The 13,263-nt window shown below is 46.8% G+C and overlaps 1 protein-coding gene across 3 annotated transcripts in view; it reads right to left on the reverse strand.

Annotated features, from left to right (window-relative positions):
• pik3r3b (phosphoinositide-3-kinase, regulatory subunit 3b (gamma)) overlaps window positions 1-13,263 on the reverse strand; it is a 139,974-nt gene that overhangs the window by 6,092 nt on the left and 120,619 nt on the right. The window contains exons 1-8 of one of the 3 annotated variants that reach the window (XM_062395774.1): window positions 10,936-11,326; window positions 2,944-3,082; window positions 2,421-2,519; window positions 2,143-2,323; window positions 1,926-2,051; window positions 1,516-1,835; window positions 694-768; window positions 129-299 (exon numbers count right to left, since the gene is read on the reverse strand). In XM_062395774.1, the coding sequence (XP_062251758.1) occupies window positions 129-299; window positions 694-768; window positions 1,516-1,835; window positions 1,926-2,051; window positions 2,143-2,323; window positions 2,421-2,519; window positions 2,944-3,082; window positions 10,936-11,044 (1,220 nt within the window). In that variant the 5' untranslated portion in view covers window positions 11,045-11,326. Of the gene's footprint in view, window positions 1-128; window positions 300-693; window positions 769-1,515; window positions 1,836-1,925; window positions 2,052-2,142; window positions 2,324-2,420; window positions 2,520-2,943; window positions 3,083-6,991; window positions 7,274-10,935; window positions 11,327-13,263 lie in introns of those variants that run through there. The other 2 variants (XM_062395776.1, XM_062395773.1) reach the window with 2 other exon arrangements.

A 13,263-nucleotide genomic window follows, 5' to 3' on the forward strand; every position in this document is an offset into this window, starting at 1 on the left:
ACACACTCAGTCAATTCAGGTGTCAGAGTTCAATGATCGGATGGAGGCACATTTAAGAAACGTTTTGAGAACTGGATAGAGGATGTTTCAGAAGCTCATGTGTGTGTTGACGTGTTGTGTGTACTCACACTACAGAGCAGGCGTAGCAGCCCTTCTTGCTGCTCTCCCGGATGAGGAACGCTCCGTCGGGCTTCCCGATGAGCAGCTCCTCCGACTGGACCCGGTTCAAGTCCCCGACGAACCAGCTCTTCTCATCGCAGTGCGGCAGGTTCTCGTCCTCCTCGGTCACAAAGTAGGCTCTGCACAGACACCACAACAGGGGGGGGGGGGTGAGCGGGGAGGTTTTCAGAGACACACTCATATATACAGTAACAGCATCAACTCCATGATCTACTGAGAGAGCAACACACTTCAACACAAGCTGTGTTTCCAGGGGGACACAGGAATGTGAGGAACCAGTCTGAGAGGCTTTACAGGTCAGAGGTGCTGGAATCTGAGCTGAATGAATATTTGAAGCTCATTTTGTATTGTGCTGTATTGTCTGTCTTTGCATCATGTGTGTTGTTGTTAGTTGTGTATCTATATGTTTTACACGTTTCAGTGCTCTGACCTCTCAGGGCCACCGTACTTCTCTCGTCTTTGGCAGAAGCTTCAGCAGAAGAAACTAAAACTCTGATCAGAAAGTGGACTTACTCGTCAGTGGTCTCGTTCTTGATTCCCAGCCAGTCGTTGATTCGTTTCTGTCGAACTCCTTTGTGATTGAGCCAGCTACAGAGACACAGAGAGAGAGAGAGAGAGAGGGAGAACCATTACTACCAGTATCAGTCTGAAAGGCTCCTTTCATTCACGGTGCCCTGAGCAAACATGAGGCTGAACTCGTCTTCACAGAAAGACTTGGGACGAGGCCAGAGACGCTGAAATGCCGGTGGACTCGTTCTGAGCAACAGAGCAGGAAACATCCAGAGGTGATGAACTCTCTACAGACAGATTACAGACACGGTAACTGACACCTTTATATAAACGACATGGCTTCTTTTGTTAAATCTGAAACCTGTTGTTTAATCGCAGGCTTTGTTTTTTACAAATTGTTTCTTAGAGTTTTTAGATAAAAGTTTGTAAAAGAAGATATTTCAGTGAGTTTGATTCACAGCAAAGTATAAACCTTATGAAATTCCTGTGAAACTAACATCAAGAAACTGAACAAACTCCTTGAGTCCAACTTGTAAAACATTTTCTCTTTCTGATCAGAGAACCTGAACACACTGTACCCCCCCCCCCCCTCCTGAGTCAACACATCTGACTGGAGACCTAACAGCATCGTGTAGATGTCACTGATCCACAAATAGTCTGTCCTCAGAAGTCCTGCAGCTCTTCTGTCCTAACGAGACCTCGTCCTCGCTACACTCAGGCAATTATCAGCCAATTTAAAAAGATCTAATCTGCCTCTAAAATAAGTTCTAATGTGAAACGCCACTGTCCTGATAACGTGGAGCCGCTTGTCTTGTGATGACTTACACTAGATATTGGTCCCTGATCTTGCGGAGCTGTATGAGGTCGGGCTTCAGGCTGTTCATCTTCTTGTCCGTCTCACGGTTGTCCATGGCTTGTGTCTTCAGGTCCTGCTCCAGCCGCACCTTGCTGTCGTGGATCTCTCCGAGCCGCGACTTGAGCTTCTCGTAGTTCATCAGGATCCGCTCGATCTCCTTGTCGTTGCCCTCGCGGCGGAAGCGCTCGATGTAGTCCTTGCTGTAGCGCTCCTGCGTGTGGCACTGCTCCTCGAAGATCTTGATGGTCTCGTTGAAGGCTTCGATGGCCGTGCGCTTCATCTGGATCTCCTGAGGGAGGAGGAGGAGGAGGAGGAGGTGAGCGAGGGGACGAGAACAGAAGCAGATCTTTCTTTGTGTTGAGTTTGTGTTTGTTCGTACCTGCGATGTCTTGGTGTATTCTTCGTACAGTCGGTCGTACTCTTTGCTCTTCTCCTGGTACTGATTGTGATATTCCTGGAGCTTCTTCCCAACCGCATCAATGTTATCCTCCTTCACCAGCTGGTCCTGAGGGATCGAGGAGGAAGACACAAGCATTAGAGATGGAGCTGTGTGCGTCTAGCTGTGATGCTTTAAACGTGTTCTTGTGAGTTCACACCTGCTGGAAGCGGGAGATGGGGAACACGAGTTTGACGTCCAGCTTGGTGTTGTACTGAGCCAGAGACTCGTGTCTGTAGTGGCTGATGAGATCCACCACCGAGCTGAAGGTCAGGGGGTCGGAGAAGCCGTACTTCCCTTCGCGGTGGTAGATCTTTATCAGCTTGTTGTTTCCCCCTTTCCTGAACACAGAGGAGACGAGCACATGATCAGACCATGTCCAGGTATGTACAGTGACAGATTATAAACATGGGTCAGATTCTTGTTGGAGGAGTTTACCTCAGTGTGAGAGTGTAGTCGCCCTGCATCTTGGTGGAGGCGTCCCGCACCAGGAAGGTCCCGTCGGGCATGTCTCTGAGTTTGTCGTTCACCTCCTCCCTGAAAACCACAACGTGCAGAGGAGAAGAGAACCAGAGTGTGAGCAGGTGGAGAGAGCTGTGCACATGGAGTTCACCAGTTATCAGTGGTGAGGACTCCCCCCCGCAGCCACACACCACAGAGTAAACAGTCCATCAGTTAAGTGATGTTGGGAGTGACTGGGCGGACTGGTCCCAGCTCAGTGTGTGTGTTTTATAGGTGGCAGACTGGCTGTCTCCACTGTGGGTGTGGTTATCATCTGACTGTGTGTGCACACTAACCTACACTTAGGCAGGTCTCACTCCTGATCATCAAAAACTCATAATTTACACTGAAATAAAAATCATTTCACGTTGACGTGTTTTATTCTGAAACTCAAATATAATCGAGCCACTTCCTGTGAAGCCTGTGATCTCAGCCCTGATGGTGTTTCACTCAGTCTTACCTGGATATGTCTCCCCAGTACCACTCTGCCTCCTGCAGCGAGCATCCTGCTCCTCCATCCTTGGGGCCGTTGGTGCTGCCGCCCCCTCCCACCACCACCGAGGAGGGCTGCTGGGGCTTTGCCGGCTTTGGAGGAAGAGCTGGAGGAGGAGAAGAGAGAAGAGGTCAGAGGTGAAGGAGAACAGGAGTGTGAGCAGCCGGGTTCTTCTGCAGCAAAGTTCAAACATCAGCCCGGCAGAAACAATCAGAGAACATGAGGAATGTTTCAATGTGAAAAATGCACTTCATATGCAAATGATAACACAGGAGTTATTAATCCTAGTGGCAGGACCAGCACGGCCCATAAATCCCCACTGTTCTTTCTGTGGTTGATATTGAAGCAGATAATTTTAGCATAACTTTCAAATGTTGATGTCAGAACTCAGCTGACATGTGACCTAACTTCTGAGTTTCAATCAGGATCATTAAAGCCTGAAATTTAAATGTTATGATGACAAAGTTTGACTCAACTTACATCAAGTCTGTGCATCAAGAGGAAGTTTTAAATACTGAGCAGACTAATGAATAAAAGAACTCGACACACATCAGCTCAACGTTGATGACAGGGTCCTACAGGACAACAGGTCGAGACCCAACTGGATTAAACCAACCATTAAAACTTGTATTTAGGAGAGTCAGTGAACTGTGAGACAGCTGCTGCTTTTCAGATGTGAGCGGAATCTTCCCTCATCATTCATCTCACACAACTTTCATTAAAAGACTTCAGGCACATCTGGATACAGTTTAAGGAACAGCAGTGCAATGACTGGAGCCCCTACATCACAAATCACTTACACACACACAGACACACACAGGATCCAGTAAAAGGGGAGTGCATGTAACCAGTCATGCCAGCGGAGCGGCACGTGACCCGAGCGCCCATCAACATTCTGGCCTCGCAAATTACACCAGAGCACACGCACGGCCCACGGAAACAGACGGGGCAAACTCCCACAATGCATCAGTGAGAGTGAGAGTAGAGAAACGCAATATGAGCGTTACTCCCTGGATGTTAACGTGTCACTCACGGCTGCTGCTGTGTTACTGCAACACTGGACAGACACACACACCCCCGATTCCCCTGGGTCACACCATTAAAACAACCTGTCACTGATTCCACTGTACCACTGATCCACTGTACCACTGATCCACTCACATCGTCACCAGGCAGTTTAAAGCTTCTTTCACTGTTCACACGGGCTCAGCAGGTCGAGCTGAAAATAACGTGTGACATCGTTTGACCTTATTAAAAAGTCGTCAGGACACAAGACGGCTGCCGATCCCACAACCAGCAGGAGCATCGTCTTCATCCTCCCAGTGCAGCGGCTGCTGGGGCCCAGTTTAATACATTTACATCCAATATTCACTCTGTTGTTATGGACATTAATGTGCAGCGTATACACATGTTCTATTTGTTTCCATTGTTTCCATTGAGCTGAATCACACATAAAGGCTGCTGAAGCCTCTGCAGCCACCAGGGGGCCACACAACTAAAGGAGGATGAAGTAGGAGTCTCTTTCTTTTTTCTTTTGTTGAGAGAATATATTTTGGAGACATTTTTCATATTTAAAATTCCACACAACATATGATAAAGCAGGATTGTCACAAAAGATTTGTCTGACCGACTCCAGAGGAGAGCGTGTTTGGTTTTAAAACACCACAACTCAGTGTGTGTGCTCCTGAGAATACACAATCTGAATATGAAGAGAGAAGTGATAACTGGTGAGACGGACTGTTATTAATAACACACACATGCTCAGAGCAGATTTTCAGGGCAGAGGAATGTGCGTAGGAGCTCGGTGGCAGCTCCTCTTCCTCTCCCGCTCTTTGTTCCCACTTTCTCCTCCTCCTCCTCCTCCTCCTCCTCCTCCTCCACGTCAGTCACTGTGTTCGCACTGAAACTGTCATTCTGCAGCTGCACCCCCCCCCCCGTCAGCACTCTGTGGACACGTGCACCTCCATAACATAACAGAATGGAAACTCACTTCATATTTAAAGACAAGGCTTTGTGAAAATTAGTATTCAGAGGGGAAATTAAATATTTTCAAACTGCTCAAACTTGATGGAAACACACTACAAGGTGTGTGTGTGTGTGTGTGTGCGTCAGTGTGGACGTTCACAAAGAACAGTGTCACAACAGGACAATGGGTCGTTCAAAGAGCTGCAACTATTCATTTTCTTTTGCCATAAAATAAAAATAATAAAGGGTTTGGAGTTAAGACATTTGTTCAGTTTGTTCGTTTCCTCTCAGATTTCCATTAAACACATGAATTTGAAACTGACAACGATGCAGAAAGGATCCACCTCATAAATGAAAGTTTTAATGAGGATTTATCACTTCAGCGTCAGAGAAACAACAGGACAATGAACTGCACCAACACACACACACAGACACACAACTCCTTTGTTGCAGAGGTGCGAGTCGGAGCCGAACCCTCCGACTCGCTGATCAATACTTCTGATCACTCCGTTATTTATTAACCAGCTGTCCTGCATAAAACAAGCCGAACACACAAATGACAACTGTCCGAACAAAGAGGACACATCCCCACAATGCCATAGAAAATGAAAACTGGTCAAAATAAACCACTGTAGTGAAACAAATCAGGAAAAAAGATCACAACCACAACGACTGCACAACATCGCCCTGAGAGCGAGGGACGAACAAAGGGGACCGTCAGTGCAACGCCCCCCCCTCCCCCCTCCCCCTCAGCAGACAAAGGAGCAGCGCTCTGACACACACACACGCGCGCACACGCACACACACACAGAGAGAGCGATATCACTTGTCATCACATATGCAGCAGATACACACAGCTCTCCTGAACAATGACTGTCAGCACGGACTGACACACATACAGGATAAACACACACACATGCGCACACACCCACCGGCACTCCGCATCCCAGCTGATCATTTTTTTGGGGGGGGGGGCAGTAGCAGCGACCTTACACTAACAAAGATCTTCGCTGCAGCAAGAGTTCTCACACAACAGTGAATTTACTGCACAGACTGAGAGCAACTAAATCCTCAGAGCAGCTTCTGCATTTTAATCCATTTTAGTTTTATGACTTTACAGTGAAGTGAGGAGCAGAAGGGTGTCCATGTGTGTGTGTGTGTGTGTGTCCGTGTGTGTGTGTGTGAGCATCTACAGTAAGTGGGTGTGTTTTAAGCGTCACAGCTGTGAAAGCATGCACACATGGAGGAACTCTTTCCTTTTCCAAACTGGGTTCAGATTTCCACCACATTAACTCTTAAGTAGCTCACATCTCACATTAGTTTTGACATTAAAATGTAATTTATTAATATTTGAATTTCTAGAAACTTAGAAAAGTGTCAACTCTCTGCATCTGGGAATCTGGAGCCAGTTTGGTTTTTACTTTAAATAATCAACTTTCTGTCCAGCACCAGTTTCCACAGAGTGTCGGCACTAAAGCACAAGAGCCACAAACAATGAACACGAGTGCACTGACACGCGCTCTGCAGGCGTCAGGTCGCGTGCCACAAGATGAGTGACAGGGGGGGGGGGGGGGGGAAGAAAAGACAGAGGGGGGGGGGGGATGAAGTCGAAGAAAGAAGGTAGAGGGAAGAAAAGAATTTAGCAACTGAGACAGAGAGAAAAGAGACTGGCTGAAGAAGGAAAGGAAAGGAAAGAAGGAAGACGAGTAGGAAGAAAGAAAAGACAGAAAAGGGACTGGCTGAAGAAAGAAAGGAAAGGAAAGAAGGAAGACGAGTAGGAAGAAAGAAGAAAGAAAAGACAGAAAAGGGACTGAAGGGAGAGAGAAGTAAAGGCAGAACAAAAATACAAAGACATGTATCCAGATTGGAAAGAGGGAGGTGGATTAAGCATGTGAGAAAGAAAGACAAGAAGAAAGATAGAGAAGAAAGGATGAAAGAAAGAGAAGAAGAAAGGAAGCAAGCAAGAAAAAGAAATGATGAGTGGAAGGATGGAAGAACAAAGAGGCAGAGGAAGAGAAAACAGAACAAATCTGCCCGTTCTGTCTCTTACCGTCCTCCACCATAGCGCTCTCCGTTAGCTGCATGCTGCCACTCGTCTCTCAGCTGTTTCCCTCCTCCTCTCGCTCTCTCTCACTCACACTCTCCCTCTCTAGCTCTCTCTCCTCCTCCACTACCTCCTCCTCCACTGCCACCTCCTCCTCCGGCTCTCGGCTCCGCCACACTGAAGAACAGAGTGAGCGGGGCTGAACCTAAAAGACGGATGATGCGCCAGCTAATCCGAGCGTGGAGGCCCGCCCCCTCAGCCAATCGGGAGGCCGGGTGGAGGGGGGACTAAACGGAGGAGGGAGGAGGAGGGGGGGCGCAGCTCATAAGGGAAAGAAAGGAAGAGAGAAAGAAAGAAAGGGGTGGAGTTACCCACTGGTATATCCATTCCTTCTGGGGAAGCACAGCAGCATCAGGCAGTAAATCAACAGGTCGTTTCTACTGAGCACAGCGGCTGGATGTGAGGCTCACTTCTTCATTATCACCATTATTCACTCGTTCACTCCCGTCAGCTGATCCCAGAACCACAGAGACGAATCCAAACATTCTACAAAAATTAAACAATCAACTGACACTAAAAAAACTTTAAATTCTACAAATTCATTTTATGCAAGTGACCACAAAAAAAAACTGTAGGTGCAATAATACTAATATCACTTATGCATATAATTATCCAGTTAGTGGAAGTATACATGTGCATGTGAACATGCAAACTGACGATCATCAACAACCGAATTTAAAAAAGACAAAGAAATAATAACCTCTTTATGCCTTCAGCGCAACAAATGAAATCAGAGCAGCAGCGACTGCATTTGCATTTCAACACATCCATCTCCAAGACAACTGAGCCCCACACGTCCAGGGACAAAGACTTTGTGTTGCGGCTAAAAGCTGCACAAAGATTCTGAGTGCAGCTCGAGTCGGACTCTTAATCTGCTGTCGAGCTACAATCTCCGAGGTCAGCGATGATGAATTTGAGTCTTAATCTGCAGGATCTTCGGAACAGGTTTAATTTATGTCGCGGTAATGACCCTCATAAAAGACTCAGCGACACATATGGGCTGCAAACATCCAGAGGATTACGTCTCCTATGGGCCACATGTCAATCAAATCCTGCAGATGATGATTATGTCCTGTATGCGGAGCCGACACTTGGCCGCCGTGCGTGAATGATGTCACAGACGCACTCAGCTGCTGTCAGATGAACCACAGCAGGTCCGACCGACAGGAAGGAGGAATCAAAATCCCACAACAACAGATTTAGATTCTTTAAAACACTTTGATTCCTAGATTCCAGAAATTTCTGCAAATTTCAGTGTGAAATGCAAATGAGACAGATATCACTATCGGCTCGGAGGAGTTGTCGTTGAATAAAGAAATGTGCTGTCATTGTTCTCCACTGTAGATATCTGAGTGCAGTCGTGTGAATCTGTAAACCTCCATCGACGATCACAGTGAAAGAGATACGAGTTGACTGACAAGGATCATCTCAAGGTTTTTAATTAGTGCATTGATTTCTGCAAAAAAAAACATAATATGATGAGATCATCAAGGTCCTTAACGAACTATCACAAGCAGCAGCTTGGACGCTTCTCTCCTGGTCAATGCAGCTCGACCGTTGTGTAACCGTGCAGAACAAAGGGCACAGATCTGCTAAATGTGCATTCAACGTTATCCACAACCTCCCAAAGCCAAGCTGTGACACAGAGACCTTTCAAGCGTGTGTAAGTTGTCATGCAGCAAACATGTGACAAGATACTACATGGAAGTGAGGAGAACCAGGAAGGAGCGTGAAGTACGTGGGAACCACAAAATCTCTGGAACGGTCCTTTACCTAAAAGGCCCCGGTGATTTTCCATTGAAAGATGACACACGTCGTTCTCTCACACACACAGACACACAAAGTTGATGGTAGAAACGCTGGCTTTTCCCTCCCCTGGGGCTGGGGGGGGGGGGGGTGATGGTGGCACTCCACCTGTGCTAATCACACACAGAGACATGCACTTAAACTGTCACTGAGGCATTCACGTTTCAATTCCAGCATAATAAATATTCTAATGAACATCTGCGGGACGCTCCCCTTCTATTTCCTCCAGTCTCCTCTGCCCTTTACCACCCCCCCCCCCCTCTCTTCCTTCTCCACCCGTTTTTCACCCTCTCTGTCACCACAGTTCTTCCTCTTAGATGACATGTCTCACACAGACACACACACACACACTGTGTTCACATGTTCAAGTAGTGACACACAGGGAAAAGAACTCAAATCAGTTTAAACATCTGTGTTGTGAATAAACCTGTTTAGTGAGAAGGAGTTGAACAGCATCACAGGACGGAGCTGAATCTGTCTTTGATAAAAAACTATTTTTGTTTCAATTTTTTAACCTTGACCTGCATGAGAAGAAAGAAGGACCCTGAGTGCAACAGAAGCTCCAGAGGGTTGACAGGTTTGTTCGGATCCCCTTAAACGCTTCCCTTACACTTAAGAACATCTTAAATGTAAGAATTGACTGTGTGGATTCAACTCAAGATGCAAAGAGAAGAAAATGCTCACATGATGTGAAAATGCATCTGGAACATGGTTTAGAATCAACGTGCTGTTCCAGTTCTGTGTTCCTGCTGTGATGAAGCTTAAGGGATTTCACTGCTTCGTGTCCAAAGACAAGACACGGCCCTGCACTCTGCTGCAGAGCGTCCACAGTACAGTACGTCTCAATGGACAGATGGACCAAGAGAAAGGACGAGAAGAAAAACAGCTACTGGGCAAACTGCATTCAAACAGCGCCTCCTGGAAACAACACAACGTCCCACATCTGCGCCATGAACCGTTCAGTGCATCAGGGGAGAGAAAGGAAAGGAGGAGGGGGGGGGGGTCAAATGACACTGACACAATTGCTGAGGAATGAATGAATGAAAGCTTCAGATGTGGGTGACAGTCGGTCGTAGAGGAGCACAAAGCCTCCGAGCTGCGTGTCACTGAAGGATGTTATGATTATAAAATGATCCGGAGCGTTTTATTCCAGTTCCCCCCCCCCCACCAGCCAGAGAGGATGTCTGTACGACCCGCAGCTTTGTCATCTACACTTTTAATTTCTGAGTAATTATAGATTTAAAAGACTTTTCAAGGAGGATACAGAAAATCGAGTTGGTGCCGAGGATCTATATACGATGAACTGCTTTAATATTTTGTGCATTTTAGTCTCAGATGATTCTGGCTGCTAAGTCTGTCATCTTCTAAAAACACTCATCGTGTTAAAGAACATGAAGCAGGTCAAAGGAAGATTGAAGCACAGTCTTCACGAGATGAACGAGATCTAAAGAAGAGTGAGGAGTAAAGGTGGGTTTCAAGTGATGTCATTGTTGTCAACGCTGGAAACTGTCATTAAAAAAAATCATCTTTTAAATCCTGTTTCCAGACTACAACAACAAAAAGGATTGTTTTGGGATAATCGGGGAAAACTGCAGGAATGATGATGAACAAATAAAAATGATCAGACATGCAATGGACTAGACTCACTAGAGGGATAAATAGTATTCAGGACACCAGATGGGGGGTGTAGGAGGGTTTATACTGATCCAACACACACCAAAGACAACACCTCCTTCGTCCTGGAGTTATGTCCAGACAAGATCCCACTGTCCTCGAGCCTAGACCTTAGACAGAGGGTTTAGGCTGCAGGATAGTGAAGGTCTAGGCTGGAGCTCCTTTCTCTTGAAACCTGAGCTCATTTACCATGGAGCTAGCTCCAGCCTAGACCTCCACTGTCCTGGAGCTAGACCTAGACCAAAGGCGTCTGTCCTGGAGGTAGGTCCGGCCAAGACCAACTCCTGTCCTGAAGCCAGTCCCAGGCTAGACCCTCTCTCGAGGAACCAGCCCCAGCCTGGACCCCCTCTCTCCAGGTAACCAGCCCCAGCCTGGACCCCTCTCCCCGGGAACTAGCCTGCTCCTCTCACCTGGCGGCTGGTCCATCTCCAGGTAGAAGATGAGCTCGGTGGAGTAGGGCATCATCACGTCCCTCCAGTCCCCCTCCTCCTGGTCCGCGGTCCACACCGTGTTGTACATGTCTTCCCCTGTCTGTCTCCGGGGGACCGTGACGGGGACAGAAGAACCGTGGATGTGTAAAATGACGACTAGCTAACCGAGGTCCTGTGTCTGAATCCCGGCTCCAGACCCGAATCAACGCACGGACTGTGGACAGCACGCCCCGGGCTGCTCCCTCCGACACACCGCTGTGACCGCGCCGGGCCTCTTCATGGAGCCCCGGAGGTCGTGGACAGTTACCCAGGTTAGAGGAGTCGACAGGGGGACAGTGGAACCCGGCTCCGCGGTTCGGCCGCTCTCCTGCTCGCCTCCATTTTAAATTCGCTGTGACGAGAGGAGGCTGGGGGATGCTGAGTACGGCTGGGACGTACCACCGCGGTGCGGGGCGCGGGGGGGAGGACCGAACCAACCTTCACTAACAACGATACACGAACACACCAACACAACACTAAATAACACACAACAACCGGACATGTCACCTCTACACACAACACGAACAGAGTGTGTTTAACGCGTATATGTGTGCGTCTTCTTTAGATGACGTTCACCCTCAATCACACTCGCAGTGGTTTACTCCGCTCTTTCTCCAGCCAATCGCTGAGCGAGCCTGTGCGCACGAGCTGAGAGGCAGCCAATAGGAAACGACTGTTCAAATATAATAAATATAATATTTATTATATAAATCAAATAGACACAAGACAAATACAAATAAGCACTTAAAAAATTTAAATAAAAAACGAATTAATAAGATTAGGAATGAAAGTGTGAAAGCGAAAGTGAAAGAAATTATCATATGATTTAATAAAGGACGTGGCAAACAGGAAGAAACCTTGTGAGCATTGATCTAAAGCTGGTTCCACAAACGTGGAGGAGAAACCCTGAACGTTCAGTTTGGACTCTGGGGACAGAAAGCTGCCAATTTACAAAACACGTGAAAATAGATGAAACACATCATCAGTCCGATGACACACACGCTGCAAAGAGTCCAACACATTGAAATACAGACGAGTGATGAACCTGCTGTAGTTCAATGCTTCGTGAAGTGATGTACAAAGCATAAGAACACATCTTCCAACCGAGAACCACTCAAGGAAACTTCTATTAATCCATCTTGGCGATCAGTTCGGTTACAAGTTACACATCAGAAGAAAAGGAAGACAATCCAATGTGTGGTTTGGAATATGACATGAAAAAACAAACTGCATGAATTATGAGCTAACCTCTGGACCGGTTCAATGTGTTGTCTTTAGTTTACTTCATAGTGCAGACATTTTCCAGAGTTTATAACAGAAAGCAGCTGCCCATGCTTAGCAACACAACTATCCACTTTGCTGTTAGGTGTCTTAGCAGGACCCTGGATCCTCCTCTGCAGACAATCCAATAATACAACATCTAATAAACCATCATGGTCTATCAGGAGAAGCTTTGTTTTAGACCTTTGTCCTCAGAACCAGTGTAAATACATCTTTCTGATGGAGCTGCAGCTCGTTCTGTGCTCACTAAGCTTCTTTAACTCCAGAGGAGGAAGAGATGCCATTAACCACGTGGAGCGAGCCGCCCACAGTGAGGTGTAAGCACAGTTACAGTAAATGATATGGAAGCTTAACCACAATCCAACGGATGCTAGAGAGGTGCAAACATGTATTTAGGAGGCCTATAAAGCGAGGATTACTGCACACACGTCAAAACACACACCTGCTAGGATGGATATTATGGATTTACAGGATTGTTGGTACAGGTCTGATTCAGGATGGATCTGCACGGCTCCTTCTTTCTGATTTAAATCTGCTGTAATCTGTGTTTTTATACGTCTTTACTGTTTGGTTCACCAGCTCTCGTGTATTTTCCCGTCTGTGTATTTTCTTCTCTGTGCAGAGCTGCTATATTATTCTGTGTTTTCTTCCTTCAGCCCATGTACTGATCTTGGCGGTTTTTTCGAAGGCAGCAGCTTGTTAGTAGTCAACACTGTTTCGCTGATTCGAGTGTTCTCTCTCTGTTGGGGTCAGTTTGGGACGACTACATTTGGCCGGAGGTTGTGATTGTCCTCAGGTCTGTTCGGACAGACACTGATCCTCCTCTGATCCGTTTTAGATCAATTTTCCTATAAAACGAATTCATTAATGCATGTGCATGTGTTTTGCTTTGTTTTCCTTGTGCTTCAGATCAAGTGCAAAACTTGAGACTTGGAAAGACTTCAAGTTTCTATCAAAGTCTTTAAAGAACCGAGCTGCACACAGTTT

The sequence above is a fragment of the Platichthys flesus genome, chromosome 9 (genome assembly GCF_949316205.1).
Source record: "Platichthys flesus chromosome 9, fPlaFle2.1, whole genome shotgun sequence".
Classification (NCBI taxonomy): domain Eukaryota; kingdom Metazoa; phylum Chordata; class Actinopteri; order Pleuronectiformes; family Pleuronectidae; genus Platichthys; species Platichthys flesus.